Source organism: Bos mutus, chromosome 8, assembly GCF_027580195.1.
Source record: "Bos mutus isolate GX-2022 chromosome 8, NWIPB_WYAK_1.1, whole genome shotgun sequence".
Taxonomy (NCBI): domain Eukaryota; kingdom Metazoa; phylum Chordata; class Mammalia; order Artiodactyla; family Bovidae; genus Bos; species Bos mutus.
In genome coordinates, this window is record NC_091624.1 from 70,574,995 (window position 1) to 70,597,337 (window position 22,343).

Here is a 22,343-nt window from a genome sequence, read left to right on the forward strand (position 1 = left end):
GCTGTAACTGGATAGCTCATGCTCTCTAGAACGTGGGCTGCAACAAGAGAAGCCTGCGCATCACAGCAAAGACCCAGCACAGCCAAAAATAAGAAAATTTAAAAAAAAGAATACCAGTGTGGAAAGGAAGAATTAGGATCTATGAGAGAGAAGCAAGGTAAGAGTAGATAGGCCTGGAAGAAAAGGGGAAAAGAGAAAAGGGCTAGACCATGAAAAAATCCTTCAGGCCTCATGAAAAATAATGAAAATTTCCCTCCTTTCCTCTCTCCCTACGTCTCTGTCTTAAGGCTGCTGTCCCTCCAGCAAGCAACCCTAGGCAGAGCTGAGAGCAAGGACCAGGGCTCAGGGACTGGACTAAGAAGGCCCCTTGGCAATGGTCTCAGTTGGCAGCAAAAGGGCAGTGTCAGGCTCCAGCATGCTGGAGAAAAAGGGAATGAAAGACAGCAGAGAAAGTCTCCTGACGCTGCACAGAAGGCACCTGCAGGTCAGCAAGACGCACAGCAAGGGCAGGTTGTACAACAGACAGCAACGCTCTGAGTTAGAGACCACCCCTTGAACATCATCATGATGAAGAGAGTAGTAGTTTGTTTCAACAGACAAAGAATAGCCAGGCCAGCACTTCTAATCAGTTAGCAACCTAGCCTGCACCAGTTCAAGTCAAATCTATGACATATTATATACCTTCTCTGGAACGGTTTACCAGGTCTGAGCCGTATGATAAGCTAATACTCTTAAAATGGCCTGAGCTCTGTGAGAGCAGTATCTACATGTATCTTGTTCACCAGGACACTGGTTATTTAAGGCTGGCTTCCATGCTGATTACCTGGGGCTTGTACCCTCACTGGTTATTAATTTCTTTTCACTGTCTCTTGATGACAGTGTGCAGAAAACTCAAGTATTTGTTTGCTAAATGAATGAGTTCATTAATGTAAGCCTACAGAAAGGAATGCTTCATTGAGAGTCCAATGTATAAAGCCCATTACAACTTAGCCTAACTCCACAGCCAGGGGAATTTAGCAAGGGCCTAGGAATTCTAAGCACTAGAGGACAATTTTGTAAAAATAAAGAAGACAATAATAGCAACTCTCGAAAGTAAAAATAAAGACACCAGTAGCAACCCTGGAAAATGGAGAAGATGCTTTCTGTTGTTTATTTAATCCCATCTACCACCTTCCCATCTCCACCCGAGATACTGCCTGTCGTGGAACAAGAACAGGAGGTCTCTAACAGGCTTCAAGAGTCCCTGTGCACAATGGTTCAGGCAGGGCAGTTCAGGTCAGTTCAGTTCAGTCGCTCAGTCGTGTCTGACTCTTTGCGACCCCATGAACTGCAGCACGCCAGGCCTCCCTGTCCATCACCAACTCCCAGAGCCTACCCATACTCATGTCCATTAGTCGGTGATGCCATCCAACCATCTCATCCTCTATCGTCCCCTTCTCCTCCTGCCCTCAATCTTTCCCAGCATCAGGATCTTTTCAAATGAGTCAGGTCTTCACATCAGGCAGGGCAAGCTTCTGCAAAAACCACACTGAAGAAATCAGTGCTTACCATCACTTTTACTGTCTGGCTGGAATTTCCTCTTCTGGTTGAATTTATTTGCCTGTTGGAATTTGTTCTTTGGTATTCTATCCCCTTGCTGCTTATTCTTGAACTGCTTCACCCCTTTTTTCCCAGGTTTTGTGGCAGTTTTCTCAAAGTTCTTAGATGTGATTTTAGGTCCACCTTCCTTAACAACTTTTTTGGGGAATGTCTTTGAAGAACCTGAATCTAGTGACAATAATAAATAGTTATTAGTTCAGTGATCCTGGGCCTGGATCTTTTATCCACTGGGCTGTATTTGTTACAGAAAATTACACATTTTTTAGTGAAACATACTTTGTCCTTCTCTCAAAATGGAGCACAGGAGGACTTAAAAAATTACAACAAAATTTAAAAACTTCCTCTGATTATAAAATTATAACATAGGTTCATCATAGAAAACCTACAAAGTATAGAAATACATAGTAAAAACTGCTCATAATTCTAGAGATAACCCACCACTGTCAGGTGTATTTCTGTTTTAAGCACACATCACAAGATGAGATATTATTTATGTCTTTGTGAGTGTGTGTATTTTGGGGGTTAACGACATAATAGGAGTCTAAGAATAAAATGAACATTTAGAACTTAGGAAGTACATCATATAGACAAATTCAAAATGTTTATACCTCAAAATTTCTAGCTGAAAGAAAAAAAAAACATAAAGACTGCTTAGGAAATTCATCATTGACTTTTCTATTTTGTAATACTGACACCTGATGGAACAGTAAAGACATCACAATGAGAAATCCTGAAGATCTGGCTTGCCAGTAAACATATCAATCACTCATACACAGTGACACTTGGTCCGCCATTTTAATCCTAACTCTAACCCATGAAGATTGGAATCTGCTACATCCCTTCTCATCCCACCAAACCCTCCCTCCAAGAGACAAAACCACCACAAGGGAAGCATGTTTTGAGTATCTTACCATTGTTTTTATGAAATTTGCTTTTTTCTTGTGACGTCTTTGTACCTTTACCTGTTAATTTTTTTTTCCCTTTGACTTCCATTATAGCAACTCTGGAAAACAAAAACAAAATCCAGAAATGATCACTAAATTGCTCTCATCCAATGAAGGTCCTTAGTCATCACGGCTCCATTTACTCCTTGACCACAGATGCAGGAGAAATTATCTGTGCCCATGAGGAGTCCAGGAACTACACAATCACTATTTCTAAGATTGAGAAAGTAAAATTAGACACCAATACAGAAACTAAGAACACACACACACACACACACCTTGACTAGTGAGTGATGTTTTGGAGGCAACATTATAGTGACAGTAAAGGTTACAAATAAATCATTATTTTCACTAAGCAGACTACAACTGTCAGTGTTTGCATTTCTTACAACAGTGGGAGGATTTTTGTGACAAGAAACTGAAAATATTACCATTTCCCCAGCCAGGAACAAACAATACATTACACTTAATCACATTCAAATTTAATGAAATAATACAAAAGATTATCTAAAAGTTTCCTATGTAACCCAATGTAGCTAAAACAAAAAACAACTTCAAATGTTTGTTATTCTTTGAGAGGCAACAGATAATTTTCAAAGACCTCCAAGATAAGACTGTTGACATACGGAATATTTCATTTGAAAGGAATCTGGCTAGCAGGTCATTTCTGGATTGAGACCCCACTGTGCACAGGGCAAATACCAGCTAACCCTTCCGCTGCCCAATGCTCCTGAAAGCAGAATGTATCAAGAACAAAAGTTACTATGTGTTATTTGTCTATTTCTGTACCTTCCAAAGTTGCATGTTCAACCCATTTCAAAATATCTAAAGCTGACCATCTAGGGCAGATGTTAGAAATATCTGACAATTCCAGATATTTCTAGACAAGAATTGTCCATTGAAGAACAACACACTTCTCAAAATATTAATAGGTACACGAAAAAAGGTTCTGGAGTGAAAGGCATTTGGGAAACACTTAAATGAAAATAATTAACGAGGCTTCTTTAAGGAAAATCAGATTCTTAGAGTCTTTTAATTTGCTAATTTAAGCCATTAATCACCAAGCACAAGCTAAAGTAAGCATGATTTTCCAACCAGGTTGAACCACTTTTTCCTGGAACATCACAAGGGACCAGTAGGGTCCCAAAGAATACTCTGGAAAATGAATGGCCTCTGACTTAGTTTCCTTCGGTCATTTGTAACTGCACGGTCCCAGCCACTTGGCTGAAGCCTTCATAACCACTTCTGCATCCCTCAGCTCCTCTATGCAGGAACTTTCTATTTCCATATGTTTAGTTTTAGAGAAGAGTTGGGAAAGATACACAGAAAGTTACAGTATATCCCTATTTCCCCTAATGTGAACAACTTACCATGATGCATTAACCAAAACTAAGAAACAACCTTAATATAATGCTAAATTTGGATTTTGATAGTTTTTCCACTAATATACTTTTTCTATTAATATTCCAGAATTTGTTGTTATTGTTCAATTGCTAACTGGTCTCTTTTTTGACCCCATGGACTAGGGCCCACTAGGTTCCTCTGTCCATGGGATTTTTCCAGGCACGAATACTGGAGTGGGTTGCATTTCCTTCTCCAGGGGATCCTCCTGACCCAGGGACTGAACTTTACTTTCCTGCTTGGCAGATAGATTGTTTACCACTGAGTCACCTGGGAAGCCCATGCCTTGCATTTAATTCAGTCTCCTTTTAATTTCCACTAATCTGTGACAGTCTATCAGTTTTCACTTGTTTCTCATGACCGAGACTGGCACTGTGCAGAATGAATATCCCATATTGGGGGTGGGTCCGACATCTTCCCATGAATCTACTGATATTACGGATTTGAGGGAAGAATACCATAAAGAAGCGCCCTTTCAACCCATCACATTAGGGGAAGCATGATATCGACATGACTAGTGTTAGTAACCTTGATCGCTTGGTTAAGGGTAGGGTTTGCCAGGTGTCTCCACTGTAACGTTAGTGTTTCCATTTCTATACTCTGTTTATTCAAAGCAAGTTACTAAATTCAGCCCAAGCTGAAGAGGAGGGGAATTAAGCTCCACTTCTTAGAGTGCGGAGTATTAACAAATTTGAATCAATAATACAATAAAATCTCCACAGCAATTAATAAATATTTTGGATGATACATTTTAAGAGCATGCAAATACCGTGTATCTTCCACTGATTTTTTTTAACTCTCTCCACTGGATCTTGCCTGCAGCAATTACTGTAGTGTTTTAATGGTGACTATTTTCCTACTTACTTTTACCTTTATTATTTTGAATTCTTCTGTATGTAAACTTTATTCCTTCTCTCCATTTATTCAATCATTTATTTACATCAGTATAGCCTCACAGACATTTTATTACTTGGGTTATGGACTCACAGTATCTTTATTTTGTTGCTAAAATTATTCCAGTTTTGACATTTCTCAGTTTCTGTGTCCTTTTACCATGGTCCATCCTTTTTTCTTCTTAGCATGTCTTTAATTTCTGGCACTTCTTTCAAGTTTACCTTTTCTTATCTCTGCACAAGTCCTAAAGTCAGTCATTGTTCAAGGAACCCTGATTCCTCTTATTGAGATCTGAGTGCTAGGTATGCCTGTCACTGTGGTGCCACTGCTTCTTGGTCTTTTGACTAGACAAGGCTAGGTAATATATGTATGTACATTAGTCTTTTGTGTACAAAGAAACCTGTATTTCTGTATCAAGTTCACACTAATGTCTTGAACACTAAACATGTACCACAGGGTTATGGTTGGTAAAAACAAATTTATCAACTACAGTATTTATTTACAGTTTGTCATTTCCTGACAGTATCCATTCAAAACACTGCTTTTCAAAGTTAGTTAGGTTACATCTTTTCCCTTCACTCCTTCAGTGAGGTCACTGGAGGCGTGGGGTGGGGTTGGCCCGGGTGGGGGGGGGCGGAAGCAGGCGAAGCATAGCATGTGGGATCTCAGTACTTCGAACTCAGCGTCCCCTGCATTGGAAGCTTGGAGTCTTAACCACTGGATATACATCTGTACTAGTTAGATTCATTTTACTTAGGTCTGCATTCCATTTCCAGGCATGTCAGTTGACTTTCTTTTCATTCGCCTAGGGTCGATCATTCTTCTTGATGCACAGTGCTGATTTTGACAAACCCACAGTCATGTAGCCTCCACCACAGCACCTTACAGAACTGTCCACAACTCCCAGAGGTTCCCTGTGGAGCCCCTTTGCAATCATCCTCTTCTGGCTCTCTTGGCAACACCTGATCTTTCTTTCTACCCTCCAGCTTTGTGACTTTTCAAAAATGTCATGCAAATGGAATCAGACAGTATACAGCCTTTGGGGTCTTGCTTCTTTCATGTAACAAAATGCATTTGCTTGTAGACCCTGTGCCATAACATCCAACCATCACATTCCAGTGTCTTGGAATCATCTCCTCTTTTTCCCTTCCATTACTCTATCCAGACACTTTATCTCTTGTTCAGATTGCAGTTAGTCAATTTGCTATGATTCCACTCCCTGCTGCCGGATTAATCTTCCATTATTACATCTATTCCATGTTATTTACCTGCTCCAACACCTCCAGAAGTTTCCCACTGCTTACAGGAAAAATTTCAAACTCAGTCTTTGTGCTGTGTCCGACTCTTTGGGACCCGACAGACTGTAGCCCGCCAGGCTCCTCTGTCCATGGGGATTCTCCAGCCACGAATACTGGAGTGGGTTGCCATGCCCTCCTCCAGGCGATCTTTCCAACCCAGTGATTGAACCCAGGTCTCCCACATTGCAGTGCTGAACTCACTGCCTCTGGCTGAACGTAGTTTTCCCTGGGTCTCCAGATTTCAGGGGTGCCTCTAGCCACGCTCTGCGTCTTGGCTTAAAGATCAGTTCTTTAGACTCCCCTATCCTCTATCTCGGCACCTAGTTCATTTCTTCCTAGCGCTAACAACTTTCAACTGTACATTCAGATTGCAAACTGGGCATCTGGTCCTGACCGGGCGCAGAGTGAGTGAGTGTCAAACATACAACAGAAAGGCTGAAAGCGAACTAGCCCGGACCCGGACTTTAGAGGCTGAAGGTAATAAAAGCTAACCCAGCACTCTCTAGGCAGCGTGGCAGGGAGAGGAGCTGTACACCCGCCCTTCTCCCCAGGCTCCCTTCAATCCCCAAACTCCCACAACAGAGACGGCCACAGAAAGCCGCCCGGCTGGTGACAGGGTGAAACCTCTACCTCAGAAACCCTCCGACTCCAGCACCGGGCAGGGAGCTAGGCCCTCCAGAAGCACCGCCGAGTCCCCCTCACTCACCGCACACGTGTGGCCCTGGCAGGCGCGGGTCCCGGCTCCGCCGCTGCGGCTTCCGCTTCCCCGCCTTGCTCCGCCCCCTAGCCTTTCCTCTGCTTCCTCAGCCGAGCTAGAGTTAAGGGGCTGGCAGTAGCCGGAAAAACGAAAATTCGGCATTTCTACTGGTCCGCGTCTAGTCACACGTCATCTAGAGGCGCGAGTGCGGCGCCACGGGAGTTTTGGCCCTAGAAAGTATCCGTGGGTCAATGACGTGATGGTGGCTACTCAAAGTGACGTAATTAACCCTTTCCCTTGCCGGTTGCAGAGCTGGCGGTTTCTAGAGGAGGCTGACCGATTGTGGAAGTGGAAGTTTGGTTGGCCGGGCTTCTCCTTGTTCTTCAGTCGCTAAGTCGTGTCTGACTCTTTGTGATACCAATGAACTGCAGCACGCCAGGCTCCTCTGTCCTCCGCGATCTCCTGGAGTTTGTTCAGCTGAGTCGGTGATGCTCTCTAAGCATCTCATCCTCTGTCGTCCCCTTCTCCTTTTGCCTTCACTCTTCCCCACCATCAGGGTAGCAGGGAGCATTACAGGGACATCTCGGTAGTTGGCTAGGATTGCGATCTCGTTTCTTTCAATTTCTTAGCTGGATGGTTTTGGGAAAATCACTCAATTTCTCTGAGCCTTGGTTACCTGATCAATAAATTATAGATGGCATCACTGACTAGATGGACGTGAGTCTGAGTGAACTCCGGGAGTTGATGATGGACAGGGAGGCCTGGCGTGCTGCAATTCATGGGGTCGCAAAGAGTCGGACACGACTGAGCGACTGAACTAACTGAACTGAACTGAAGTCATACATGGAAAGCGCCTAGCACAATAAATGATTTGAACAACCGCTCAATAAATGCTTGCCATTTTAAACCTCTGCGAGTTCCTCCAGACGGTAGTTAGCCCACTTAAGGCTTTAGGAAATCAGACTACTTAGGATGTTATCCCCATCTTACAGATGAAGAAACACACCACAAACTTGCTCTGGTCAAACAAAGCAATTTATTCCCTAACAGTTTTGGAACTCAGGCTAGTAGCGAGGTTGTGCACCCTCTGGAGGTTCTAGGGTAGCATTCTTTGCCCCTTCCAGCTTCTAGCGGTTCCAGGCATTCCTTGGCTTGGACTGCATGACTGCACTCTCTGTCTCTGTCTTCACATGTCTTTCTCTTCTATGTCTTCCTGTCTTCCATATATTATAAAGACACATGGCTTTGGATTTAGGGCCCATCAGGATAATCAAGGATGCTCTCATTCAGAGGTCCTTACTTAATCATATCTGCAAAGATCCTGTTCCCAAAAGCAGTCTCTTTCATAGGTTCTGCGGGATGGTATACTGATATATCATTTGGAGGGCCACTGGGAAAGTTGAGGAATAGGACTTGATCCCAGGGGTGTCAAGCATCAGATTTTACTGTCTTCCAAATCACATTTCCCACCTCTTAAGGCATCAGGCTTGAGACTGGTATTTCACTAGACTTGGCTTCTTGAGGACAGGGACCATCATTACTTCCCAAACACCTATGGCACTATTCAGCACATAGACAGTTGCTAAGTACGTTCTGTGAGCCTTAAGAATTACGTTTGGATAAGCTCTTTTAAGTCTCATAAGAACAGTTAAGCAGGTCTTTCCCCTCAAGTTATGTAGAAAGGGGAAACATTCAGTAGTTTTGATCCAGTCAGTCTGACTCCAAACTCAAAATGACTGACTATGGACTACTATCTCTAATTCACAGATCCTCCAATGAAAGCTCAAGAGGAGAGAATACAAAACAAGAACGGCAGAAGGTCCATTGCAGCACCTATTAGGCAAACAGAATGGTATGTACTAGCCAATAATAATGATAAAATCTTCTTGTACACACCCTACCTGAAAGAGATATATTTATATTTTCAACACCACAGTTTGCATCACCCACATCCTCTCAGACACATCCATGTAGCTGTCAAACGTATTGGGTTGGCCAGAAAGTTCGTTTGAGGTTTTCTATCTGATCTTACTGAAAAACCCCAGAGAAACTTTCTGGCTAACCCAATACATCAAACTCTGTTCATCTGCCTTCTCACCAAGAAGAAAAAAAAAAGTCACATACCTAAGTCCTAGATTATTATTAATGATGTTATTTATCCAATCTGTGTGCTGTCAAAAATTTCACAGTAAGATTGACTTGAGTGTTTGATTTGTTTGGAGTCAGTTGGAAGTATCTTGTGGTTTCACAGGACAACAACAACAAAAATTTTCTATAATTTTACAGTTAACCAAGTTAATTCTTCAAATATCTAATACCTGTCCATTTCCCCTATGCTCCATGCCCTCCCTTCCCTTCCAGCCTCTGACAACCATCAATCTATTCTGTTTTTATGAGTTCAGGTTTTTGAGATTCCACATGTGAGTGAGATCACACCGTATTTGTCTTTTTCTGACTGACTTGTTTCTCTGTTGTTTCCTGACTGCAACACGTAACTCTCAGTTTCCAGATCTATATCAGAGTTCAGGGCTGGGAGAATGGAGAAAAGATGACTGGAGAAAAGATGAAACCCACTTTTTTCCTCCCAATAGGGCTCTATCCTTTCATACCAGAGGGAGAAGACCTGGCAGTGTTTCCCGTCTATTTAAATGCCTAGAACTCAGTCACACGGCTGCCCCCTGGACTGGAAGACCATCAGACATACTGTTAACCAAGCATTTGGATTCCATTCTTTTTCCAGTACTGTAGTAAAATTACAGGTAACTTGGCAAATATGCTTTCATCCAGCAACAGAGATTTGTTATTTAATCTGGTTTAAAACTTAAAATAACTCTAGTTAAGCTAAAACTTAAAATTATTGTGGTATCCAAGGTAGGGGATCTCAATCTTGGCCACACATCAGAATCACCTGTGGATTAAAAAAAAAACAACCCAACAACAGTAATTCTGATTTAATTAGTCTGAAGTGGGACCTGGCCACTGAGAATTTGGAAAGTTCCCCCAGATCACACTAAGGTGTGGCTAAAATTGAGTTGCTTATTTAGGGAATGGAGTTCAAGTTGGTGATTTGATTTGATTTTCCAGTTAAATGAGGATTAAACCCTATAACCTTCTGGTTCCTCTTTTTGTGGTCACCAGAATTAGAGAATTAAATATAAAGTGCACTTGTTTCTCTAAGTAGAATTTCTTAGATATAACTGTATCTCTCTTATTGCTTGAGGTCTCCTGCAGTGAGTTAACATCATTATATATTGAAAATGGTTTAAATTTGAACTATATGCTTTCAAATGTATTCTGGAAAAAAAGTTTTTTTTTTTTTTTTTTTAATTTGTCACTATTTTGTGCAATTTTCCTCTTTTTCATAAAAATAAAGTGTTAGGTGTCAGCTCCCATACATCTCCCCTCCCTCCAAATCAGTTCTTTAAAGTTTTAACTAATGGATTTTTAACTAACGATGTTCTTTTTGTGTCTCCCAATGCATAAGCAGGGATAAAGGGCATGTTATTGATGTAAAACATAAGTGGGACTTTGGCAACGATTGGGTTTTATTTTCAGGACCTATTAGAATCATAAATCCATGGAAACGGAGCAGTTGCCAACACATTTTCCTTTAGTAAAAAAGAACTGCTTCTGAGTAGAGCGGATTATGTCTTTCAATACCACATATTTGCTAAAAAGTGCACAAATATAAACATTAATTGTGCATTCCGAATTTCCAGTTACTGTGTAGTAGACATAAAATTGACCTGGTCCTAGTTTTACTTTCTTTGATGACATTGTTAAGAGCCACAGAAAAATCAGATCAATAAGATGGTGGCTCCGTTGGTAAAGAATCCGCCTGCAATGCAGGAGACCACCTGCAATTCAGGAGACCCAGATTCAACCCCTGGGTCGGGAAGATCCCCTAGAAAAGGGAATGGCAACCCACTCCAGTATTCTTGCCCGAGAAATCCCATGGACAGAAGAGCCTAGTGGGCTACACTCCATGGGGTTGCAAGAGTTGGACATGACTTAGTGATCAAACCACCAGCACCACCAAACATAAAATTGACCTTGTCCTAATTATACTTTGTTTGGTGACACTGTTAAGAGCCACAGAAAAATTAGATCAATAAGATAAAAGTGTATCTGATTGTAGTATAAAATACCACTTTTAATGAAAGATCATATCAAAGATTAGTTCGTATCACTTAAAGCCCATGAGTCATACTTAACACTGCACTATCATAGAACAGAACTCCTCAAGCAATAGGTACCAGCACTAGGTTTTAGCAGGTGGGAACAATGAACATGTTTTTGGTTTAACTTTTTGCTGAACTTGTTTGCAGGCTTTATGAAAGGTATTTCCTTTGCAAACTCGTGACTGGTTTTGACTTGTGATTTCCTTGATTTCTGAGCAAGCTCATTAATATATGAATCATTTTCTATTTCTCCCGTTTTACTTTTAAAAACTATAGAAATGTTAAGTCAGGACTTAACAGTGATGTCTAGCTCTATATACCTACTCAGTTTTCCTCCTCCTTTTAAGATGGTGAAAAGATTAACCAACAACCTAAGCCCGTTATGTCACTTTGAATTTTCCAGCAGATGCCCAGATAGTATTAGAAGGCCAAGACATGTATTGGGGGTGGGAAGCCTGTGAAAGACAAGGAGAGAGAGAACAGGATTAAGTCAGAAGCCTCAGGCCATAATACTGATCAAATCCTGATCTGAAGGCACTGATGGACAGGAGAAAGGTGTGGTAAAAAGATCTGTTGATTGAGACTCTGGTAATCATACCCTTGTAAGGTGAAGAATACTACAGAGATCCTTTTGCACTGACCATATCTGCTAAGAAGTACTGAGAGGCGCCTGAGTGGATCACCTGGGCTCTACAGTGATCCCACGCATCCCCCATGTAGAAAAGCAGCCTTAGCTCTTCCTGCTGATGTGAGTTCATCACTCTTGCCAACATGGTTGAGGAGTTCCTCTTCTCACTGTTGGTCCTGGACACAGTGAGTCCAAAACATCCAGGAGGCATCTATAGCTCAGTGGAACTCTTGCTCTATCCTCTGCCAAGAATGTGTCTCCTTTGCAGAGCCCAGAGCTGTAAGAACAGAAAGCACAAATTGCCCAGAGGACCATTTAGAATGATGGCAAGTGGGGCCATTCCTGCTTCTGCTCCTTAGTTCCAGGCCTGTGTGGTTGTCATCTTATAGCACCGTATAGAGATCTCTCACTTGGATTTATTCTGCATTCTGGAGGACAGCATCCCATTTTTGCAGATTACGGCCTCTGAGTTGGTGCTTCGGCTTCACCTTTAAAAAGCCAATGCACAGCTGTGTCACATGGCTGCCTCTGGGGGAGCAGTGTGAAATGTGTTTGTGGATTACATGACCTCCTTTGCTGTGAAGTGTGTTCCCTATTCAGATGCTATGTTGTGTAGTTTTCCATGACTATAGATCAGGTACTTCTTAGCTTCTGGACAGTGGTCCTGGCTGAGGCTCTTGGGCAGGAAAAGCAAGTCCATACTTGAAATAGGACTCTATATTATGAGGAGAAACAGCTGGCCCTTCCAGAGTAATAGGGGCCCAATGTCATCAACTCATCAGTAGGTGACCTGCTGGTCTCTGGGAAACAGTGCCAATTCAAGGGCTCAGCACTGGTTTCTGTTGCTGGCAGGTCTACATTCAGAGGAATCAGTAGTTAGACTGGCTCTGGTAAGTGGGAGTTCACACTGCTTGGCCCACATGTAGCCTCCGTCACTGTCACTGTGGCCGCTACGTTCATGTACCCACCAGGCCAGCTCTAGAGTGTCTAGTGTTGCAAGCTCACCAATGTCAACTGGCTGAATCAGCTTGTCTTGTTGGTTGTTCCGTGGTTATTGTGGATGCCTTTTGATTGGGCTTCCTTTGTGGCTCTCATGGGAAAGAAACTGCCTGCCCTGCAATGCAGGAGACTTGGGTTCGATCTCTGGGTTGAGAACATCCCCTGGAGAAGAGAATGGTTACCCACTTCAGTATTCTTGCCTGGAGAATGCCATGGACAGAGGAGCTTGGTAGGCTACAGTCCATGGGGTTGCAAAGAGCTGGACATGACTAAGAAACTAACACTTTGTTGGGTAGTATCATGTGAAAATGGTCACCTGCCATGTCCATTCCCATCTGCCTTTACCCTGGACCTTGTTTCCCACCGTCCTTTTCCTTCCAGGTGCTTGACTGGTTGGGGCATTGGCCAATGATAGCAATTTCTATATGCTCTCACCTTGGGCCATTTCTCCTTCCACATAACCTGGATGACTAGGTATACTCTTGCCCACTAGGAAGATTCCCTCCTCTACTGTCTCTCACCTGAATGAGGTTGTAATGCTACTATTTACTTTCAGTTTATACCCCCAAACCTTGCCAACTCACCTGTAAACTCTGCTGGAGCTTTTTCCTCCTCCATCAGCTATTTGTAAGGTACCCTGCTCTATGGCCACAGAAAAGAGCTGAGGAAGCAGGGCTGATGCAATCATGTGGGTGATGCAGAGATTGAGGCTTCCTATTTGTGCACCCGACTCATGCCCTCTGGTCTTACTTGGGCTCAAGCCAGGACATGCCATTTCCACGTTCTAATGGATTGTTGCTGGGCCCTTTTCACTTTACAGAATGACGGGTGAGACAGAACCCATCTCCCAGTGGACAGCTGTGGGAGGATGCTCATTGGACACTATAGTCAAGCACTGCCTCTCTCAGGTCTCAGTAACATGCTAGGAGATGCGTATAATTCCCCATTATAGATGATCTGGCCTTGCTCTAGAACCCCAAGGCTCTAAGCTGTGATCCTCCTTGGGCTTACCATGAACTCTGTGCTGCATTTTTTCTCACCACTGACACATCCCACACCACAGGGTCTACCAGATGCTCTGCTCTAAGTGGGGAGGCTGCTTTTGCTACATCTTGGCCCTGCTGTATAGTCCTCCCTGCTCCGGGTTCCACTCAAAGCTGGCAGTCTGTCATGCCCTCCAATGCATGGACCAGACAGAGCAGGATTCCTAGATGTGAAGTACTTGGCCGCCAGAATGTGAAAAGGCTCCCCGGGCATTGTACTTCCTTCTTTGTAATAGGGAATCTGAGATGCCACCATGTCTCTTCACTTTGGAGGGATACCCTGACATGTCCCTGACCCTAAAAATGTGCACCTCCTTTTTTTCAGTCCTAGTCTTAGGAATCTGTAAGCTTTACTGAAGTGGCCTGTCCTTGAAACTCTTCAGCATTTATTTCCCATCTTTTTGAACGCACATTTCTTACCAAGGTCTTGAGCGTACTAGTCGTGTCTTTATTTCACAAATGTAATGAATTGGTGTGCTGTTCTGCGGGATGTCCAGATGGCCCAGATCTCTTTGGACTATATTAAGACAGAAGGTGGGCGAGCTAACACAGCCCTGGTGCAAAACTGTAAATGAATACCGTTGTTCATTCCAAGGAGTGTGAACTGTTTCTGATCCTATTTTCCAGCTACTTTTTCTATCCTGCTTTGCCATCTGCTGCGGTAACTCAGGCATTTCACCTCTGCTCTGCGACTGGAATAAAAACTTAGTGTTCGCCTCCTTCTTCCAGGGTCCATGCTGGAGTGTTAAATCCCATGTTCCTAGAAAGTGAGTCCAAGTCAAGGTTTTCCCATTTGTTCTCTTTGGCCTTCCAGCCCCCTCACACCCCAGTCCCTCGGTGGGGCTCTCCCCTGACAGTGGATGCTGGCCAACTCCTGCTGGTCCTCTGGGAGGTAATCTCTCCTCCCTCAACAGGCTCAGCATGTCCTCTGTTGGGTTTAACCCAAGTGACTGGCCAGGCAGCCAGGAGAGGCAGTGGGGGCTGCTCCTGAGGGCAGAGGTCGGGGAGCAGATATTGTCTTGAAGGGAGAGGCCTCTACGGTATCTTCCTGCTCAAGCAGAGTCTGGATCTTAACAAGGCAGTGCGGGCTACCTCTGCAAGTTCGCATGTTCAGGGCCGTCAGCAGAGCCAAACCGGGGGCACCCATTCATGCACCCATTCCACAGCTCATGGTCTCAGGTTGTCCCAGTCAGGTCTTTGGCTCCGTTGTAACAGGATGCCCTGGCTAAGCACTTGAAACATTCTGGAGATGCACACTTCCTGAAATCTTGGGCTTGCTTTTCACATCATCCCCTTCCCCTGCCAGAGACAGCAGCCTCTTTGCAAGTAACCAGAGATGGCTCTGCCTCCCCCATGAGCCTTTAACCATCTGATTCCAGTTCTCATTGTCACTCTGCAGGGAATCCTCCATGTCCACTCTCCTTGTAGATACCTAACCGCCCTCCAACCCCCAATAACTTTCAAATTCCTGACCCACTGCACTGGCAAAGGCATTCCTCTCCACCAGATGACCCCATGCTCATCAGTAGTGACTGCTTTTTTAGCAGATGAACAACCATCTGTGCCCCACATACCACTTGGACTGGGACCCTCCTTGCCAGCCTGGGATGAGTGATCTGGTCTCAAACCCCATCTTTTCATCAGCTTTCTGGAACCACTCCTGGTACCAGTGGCATTGTTTCAAGTTCTCTGGGAAACAAGAGCAGAGTTATAAATGTAAGATTTATACAAGGAATATTCCATAAAGCTAAAGGGAAGAGGCAGTGGGGTAAGAGGGAGAGCCTAGGACAGGGATGTGGGAAGGATCGTACAGGAAGAGCCCCCAAGAACAGCTTTGAGGATTCTTTGGCCTGGCTGGTGTGAAGACTCAGAGCCCAGACTGGCCATTAGAGAGGTGGACAGGAATGTCCTGTTGTTGGCTTGGAGCAGCCCCAGAGCCCATGGTCTTGGTCTGGACACTGTGGATGCTGGAGGTTTGAGAGCCTGGAGGCCTTCAGCTAACCCACCTCTCACCTGCTGCAGCAGGTGTCCTCCTGAAGAAAGACCTGAGCTGTATACTTTGCCTTCAGTGTTATATGACTGGTTCAGTGGCAAGGTCAAGACAAGAACCAGGATGGTCACCAGGGTTTTGGAAGCCTAATCTTATGTCTTTTCTATATTTGGGGGGAGGGGACAAGATTAATTTCTGCCATATATTCTTTGATGTATTATCTAGTATTTAGCAACTCAATGCAATAGGTCCTCAAAAAGTCTCAAAAAATAGCTCCTTGGACAGTAAATTATACTATACAATTAAAATATGACTTCACACTGAGTGTAGAAGTCAGGGTTTGGGAGCTACACAATCCAGTGTTTGTTTTAAGACACCTTATTGCTGAGGTTGACTATGTGCAAGACAGGGTGCTCGTGGGGACTGTCCTCGAGACAGGGAGGTGAAAACAACAATCGAGAATTTTAAATTTGGTGGCCGAGTATCTCAAATACATTAACACCTGAATTTTTATAACATCAACATATCATTTCACAAGGATTAGCTAGGATTAGCTATCTGAGAGCAAGGAAACTGTCCTTTGTTTGTTGTAGTATCTCTAGTGAAAGTGAAAGTCGCTCAGTCGTGTCCGACCCTTTGCGACCCCATGGACTGTAGCCCACCAGGCTCCTCTGTCCATGGAATTCTCCAAGCAAGAATATTGGAGAATGTTGCCATTCCCTTCTCCAGGGGACCATCCTGACCCAGGGATCGAACCTGGGTCTCTTGCATTACTGACAGATTCATTACCATCTGACCTGCCAAGGAAGCCCACTGTATCTCTAGGGCCCTATACATTGCCTGGCACATAATTAGTTGTCGATAAGATTAGTTAGATGGGTATCACTGTTAAGCTGTAACTGCACAAGTTTAAGGATTACAGCTATTTTATTTGCGGGCACACAGTGAGAACTTAAGTCAACAAATTCAGCAACTGTATTCATTCAGTGGCTATTCTGTCCCAGGCACTGTCCTGGGCACTCGGGATATCTATTAGTCAACAAATCTAAGCGTTCCTGATAATAAACACCAAACAACCACAAGCAATAAACAAGGGCATGATAAGATACGTTAGAAGTACTACAGTAAAAAGAATGGAATTGAGTAAAGAGAGAACCAGACCAGGAGAATAGGTTATAATATCAAATAGGGTGGTCAGTGTAGGTCTCACTAAGGAGAGATTTGGAGAGTTTGGAAGTTTGCCAAGCATACATCTGGAAGAGGAGCCTTCCAAGCAGAGGAAAGAGCTGAAGCAAAGGACCGAGAGCAGGAGTCATCACCCTCATGACTATGTCTTTGAGGAACACGGGAAGGGGTGGGTGGCTGGAGTCAGCCAGGGAGGAAAGTAACAGGAAACAAGTTCAGGAGGAAGGTGGGAGTGGTTTGCAGGTGGTGAAAGGGTTTTTTAGGCCATTTTAAGGACCTTGGGTTTTACTCTTGAGTGAAAAAGAAGCGCCGTCTCAGGGTTCTGAGCAAAGGAGAAAAATGATCTGACATCCAAACAATAAACTTTTGCAGGATTAATGAATATATGAAGTAGATAGAATCATGCTATTTTATTGCTCATGAACTGGTTCTATAAAACTCATCATAATGATATATTATTTTTTTGCTGGTTTTTCCTGACACTCATTCTTTATCTCTAAGGAGCTGCTTGTCTTACGTAACTTGATCGTTCCCACTTCCAGCAGCAGCAGGAGGAACTATCTGCCAACCACTTAATCATGGCTAACTAGACACCATTTGATAGTTTTGAGAGCATTTTTCACATGTATTGTGTCACTCAAATCATCCAAACTGTATGTAGTATTACATTACAGATCTATCACAAATACAGAAACAAGCTCCAAGAGATGATGTATATATACTGCCCACAGTCACACATTTAATAATGGCAGAGTATGAATTTTGTCTCCTCATCTAGTATTTTGTAGAGCTACATTCCAGGTCCTGAAGACAGAAAATGGCTACATTACTCTAAGAGGGGTTTAGAGTTCAGGTGGGAGGCCAGGATGGGAATAAACACAAATATGGTAAATATCAGAATAAAGAAGTAGAGGCGAAGTACCAAAGTTTTGTAGTGTGTTCAGCAAAAACCCATAAAGAGGACGATGGTCACGATGGTTGGTGGCCTTAGATACACTGAAATGGGGCGTGGAGGGGGCGGTGGCGGTGGTGTACTTGGGTAGTGGGAGTAGTGCTGGCACGTGCTTGGAGGTCCAGACGAGCACTGTGCCCCTGGGAATGGTTGGACGCTCCATTCTGAGTGGAAGGAAGTTGTAGGAAACAGGATTATAGCCAGTAGAAAAAAGCCACATTATATAGAATCTCAAGCCACAGACTAAGACCATATGTACTTTATCTACTGCAAGTTGCCAATGATTTATGAGCGGAGATGATGTTAACAAAGTTTTTGTTTTTTAACCTCCTTGAACTTTTTAAAAGTTCAATATAACACGACTGTTTAGTGGGAGCTGACATGAGAGGCAGTGTCTCAGAATGAGTTCCTTCAGAAGTCAACAATGAGATGAAGATTCAGGTGAAAATCCCTGATTATGGGGGTGATGCCAGGAAACACCAGTGTGGGACTAGTGGGGAGAGGTGGGAACCAGAGGCAGCCGGAAGCGTGTTCTCTGTCAGGCAGTTCACCACTCTGGGTAACTGGAGATTAACCTTGTTGGGGGACTCTGGGGGCCAGTGTGGAACACAGAGAGCCAAGGGATCCCCCCCAAGGGATGCAGGAGCCGGGGTGTTTATATGTGAGCTCCCAGCAGTCACTGATTGAGGCTGCTCCTGGGGGCGGGGATTTGAGGTTCCCCAGAACTCCCAGCCTGACACCCAGGCACTGTGATGGCATCTGGTAGCATCAGAGAAGCCCTCAGTCAGAAATGCATCTGCTGGCAATGGGGGGCTGGATAGTGTGCAAAATAGATAAGGTGCGTGGTCCAGACAGGCTGGTGGCAGGATTTGCTACAGGCAGCAACAGTAGTAGATTGAGACCTCTAAGCCAGAGAGTCACATGGGTTCAGACCAATGTGCTGACAACAGGGAATGAAAAGAAGGGACAGCTTAAGAGCTTTTATAAAGGGAGAATTGCAAGCCTTGGTCTTATAGACCTTTGTCTTATAAGGTCACAAGTAACTCAACCTATTTAATGACTGGAGTTAACCTCTGAAAAAAGTCTAACTGGTCCCACATGCATTCTTTTGAACATATTAGGGAAAATAAGTATCTATAAGACTAATCATTTAAAAACACCTATGAAAGAGAAAAGTGAAAGTCACTTAGTTATGTCCGACTCTTCATAGTCCATGGAATTCTCCAGGCCAGAATACTGGAGTGGGTAGCCTTTCCCTTCTCCAGAGGATCTTCCCAACCCAGGATCGAACCCAGGTCTCCCACATTGCAGGCAGATTCTTTACCAGCTGAACCACAAGGGAAGCCCCAAGAATACTGGAGTGGGTACCAGTGGATCTTCCCAACCCAGGAATCGAACCAGGGTCTCCCGCATTGCAGGCATATTCTTTACCAAGTGAGCTATCAGGGAAGCCCAAAAACACCTATAAATTACACTTATTAGGGAAGGATCTGGGCAAAGGTGTGATAAAGTTTATATACTTATGGGAGAGCAACACACATCCATGGGAGAGCAACACACATCCAAATTCCAGACCTGCTCATTTTAGCCAATTCCTCTTTTTCATGGGAACACAAGGAAAAGTAATGAAGAGATAATGTAAATCAAGAAACATTACCTATGAATAATGGAGATAAAAAACAGTAATTACATGACTTCCCTAGTGGTCTAGTGGTTAAGAATTGCCTGCCAATGTAGGGGACATGGTCGATCCCTGCCCTGGGGAAATTCCACACGCTGCAGGGCAACTGAGCCCACGTGCCACAACTACTAAAGCTTGTGCGCCCAGAGCCTGTGCTCTGCAACAAGAGAGGCCGCCACAGTGAGACGTCTATGCACCACAACGAAGAGTAGCCCCCATTCATTGCAACTAGAGAAGGCCTGCGGGCAGCAACAAAGACCCAGTGCAGTCAAAAATAAACACATAAATAAAAAAGAGGCAAGTACAACCTAATCATTTGTTCACATATTTCTAGCAGGAGCTTTTGAGAAAACTCATCAAAGAATGCAGATAGAAAATGGAAACATGGGAGAGTAATTTATGGAGGCATTCATTCCACTTCATTCTCATAGTTGTCACTAATAAGATAAGAGGTATTACCTCCTTTTCTCACCCCTCTGCTCCTTGGCTAGACGGTCAGACTTGGAAAGGAAAAGAAAGAGAAGAATAGGAAAAGGAAAGGGATATGCTCCTGGAAGAAAGGAGCTGAAATGTCCAGGAGGGAAAATGCTGAGGTACCAGAAGAGCAAAATCAGGGAAATATAACGTGCAGTTCAGTGGAGGTGGGTTCAGGGGCTCCAGAGATGCGGGGGATTCAAGGTGAACTGGAGGGACCTGCCTCAGAAGGTCATGAAACCTGGAAATGGGCATTTCCTCAGGCACTGTCACAAACTAAAGATTAAAGTTCCCTTCCTCAGTTTTGCGGGTGGCTAACCCTGATTCTGGGAAAGACTGAGGGCTGGAGGAGAAGGGGGCAACAGAGGATCAGATGGTTGGATGGCATCACCGACTCAATGTTTGAGCAAACTCTGGGAGATAGTGATGGACAGGGAAGCCAGGCACGCTGCAGTCCATGAGGTGGCAAAGAGTCAGACGCGACTTAGTGACTGGACAACAACGATGTCCTATAGGACTCGTTAGGATGTATGAGGGAGGCAGAGGTTTCTAAGATCCAACTGAAAATATTTACTACCTTTGACGGGTGGACATGCAGCCAAATCAAGCTGATTTCAAAAGAAAAAATGCTGATTCTTGCAGCAAATTCATCCCTGCAGTAGAAGAACTATATAAGCTTGACTTTTCTTTCTCTGTTTGCTTTGTTGAAACTACATGTCCCGTCCTGAGACTCACATGGGAGGAGAGTGAGTGATATTCTGCCGAGTGTATGGATGGAACCATCCTCCGCGTGACTCTTCCCAGACCTGGTGCCTTTGTGGAGGCCTCTCCATGCTGACATTCTCATTAATGGAAGAAGAATCGATCTTACCCCCTTCTCCTAAATTTTTCTCTTCTTTCCATCAAATTTGATAGAAAAAGAATGGGTACATAAGCACAACGGGATGGAGATCTTTGAAAGGTACATATTTGAAAGGAAGAAGGAGAAAACAAGGAGATTAAGGAAACCAAGGAGGAGGCTGGGATGTGTGGGATGGAGATTGATGGGAAAAGGAAGTGGAGAAAAAGGCAGAGTAGAAAGGTGGAAGGAGGAAGGCAAGGAGCTTGGTAACTTTGATCCCTTTGCCTTTAGAATGCCAAGGATGCTGACTATTCAGGGTTCCTTCCTGTGTCAGCAAGACAATCTGCAAAAATACATTTGAGCCAAATTTATAGATAGAGGGAACCAGTCAAATATCTCCTTGTGATGTTAAATTTATTTAGTGACATGAACAACTCAAAGGCACATTTAAAATAAGATACAAATTTGGAAATACTGTTTGCTTCAATTCACATTTCATTTAATAAAGCCTTCATATTCATTTTTGATGGAAGTATCCTTGTCATCAATAGAGGTACTTTTCAGTTCAGTTCAGTCACTCAGTCGTGTCTAACTCTGTGACCTCATGGACCACAGCACGCCAGGCTTCCCTCTCCATCACCGACTCCCAGAGTTTACTCAAACTCTTATCCATCGAGTTGGTGATGCCATCCAACCATCTCATCCTCTGTTGTCCCCTTCTCTTCCTGCCTTCAATCTTTCCCAGCATCAGGGTCCTTTCAAATGAGTCAGCTCTTTGCATCAGGTGGCCAAAGTATTGGAGTTTCAGCTTCAATATCAGTCCTTCCAATGAACACTCAGGACTGATCGATCTCCTTTAGGATCGACTGGTTGGATCTCCTTACAGTCCAAGGGACTCTCAAGAGTCTTCTCCAACACCACAGTTCAAAAGCATTAATACTTCAGTGCTCAGCTTTCTTTATAGTTCAACTCTCACATCCATACATGACTACTGGAAAAACCATAGCCTTGACTAGACAGACCTTTGTTGGCAAAGTAATGTCTCTGCTTTTTAATATGCTGTCTAGGTTGAACATCTGGAAGTTCATGGGTCACGTATTGCTGAAGCCTGGCTTGAACTTCCAGATGTTCAAGCTGGTTTTAGAAAAGTCAGAGGAACCAGATATCAAATTGCCAACATCTGCTGGATCATTGAAAAACCAAGAGAGTTTCAGAAAAACATCTATATCTGCTTTATTGACTATGCCAAAGCCTTTGACTGTGTGGATCACAATAAACTGTGGAAAATTCTTCAAGAGATGGGAATATCAGACCACCTGACCTGCCTCTTGAGAAACCTGTATGCAGGTCAGGAAGCAATAGTTAGAACTGGACATGGAACAACAGACTGGTTCCAAATAGGAAAAGGAGTACGTCAAGGCTGTATATTGTCACCCTGCTTATTTAACCTATATGCAAGGTACATCATGAGAAATGCTAGGCTGGTGGAAGCACAAGCTGGAATCAAGATTTCCAGAAGAAATATCAATAACCTCA

At 43.7% G+C, this 22,343-nt stretch overlaps 1 protein-coding gene and 1 long non-coding RNA gene across 7 annotated transcripts in view; one reads left to right on the forward strand and one right to left on the reverse strand.

Annotated features, from left to right (window-relative positions):
- Positions 1 to 6,993, reverse strand: part of PUM3 (pumilio RNA binding family member 3) — a 41,541-nt gene extending 34,548 nt beyond the window's left edge. The window contains exons 1-3 of one of the 3 annotated variants that reach the window (XM_070375830.1): positions 6,843 to 6,993; positions 2,511 to 2,602; positions 1,549 to 1,767 (exon numbers count right to left, since the gene is read on the reverse strand). In XM_070375830.1, coding sequence (XP_070231931.1) covers positions 1,549 to 1,767; positions 2,511 to 2,592 — 301 coding nt within the window. In that variant the 5' untranslated portion in view covers positions 2,593 to 2,602; positions 6,843 to 6,993. Of the gene's footprint in view, positions 1 to 1,548; positions 1,768 to 2,510; positions 2,603 to 6,766; positions 6,786 to 6,842 lie in introns of those variants that run through there. The other 2 variants (XM_070375832.1, XM_070375831.1) reach the window with 2 other exon arrangements.
- Positions 6,994 to 7,117: 124 nt separating this feature from the next.
- Positions 7,118 to 21,339, forward strand: LOC138988909 (uncharacterized). Of its 4 annotated transcripts, none has more exons than XR_011465166.1 (4): positions 7,118 to 7,309; positions 8,601 to 8,685; positions 9,425 to 9,592; positions 19,827 to 21,339. It is a non-coding gene; the product is annotated as an uncharacterized lncRNA (long non-coding RNA). The 4 variants fall into 4 exon arrangements; XR_011465167.1 differs by having other exon boundaries at positions 20,696 to 21,339; XR_011465165.1 differs by lacking the exon at positions 19,827 to 21,339 and having other exon boundaries at positions 7,118 to 7,318; positions 9,425 to 19,820.
- Positions 21,340 to 22,343: the final 1,004 nt, after the last annotated feature.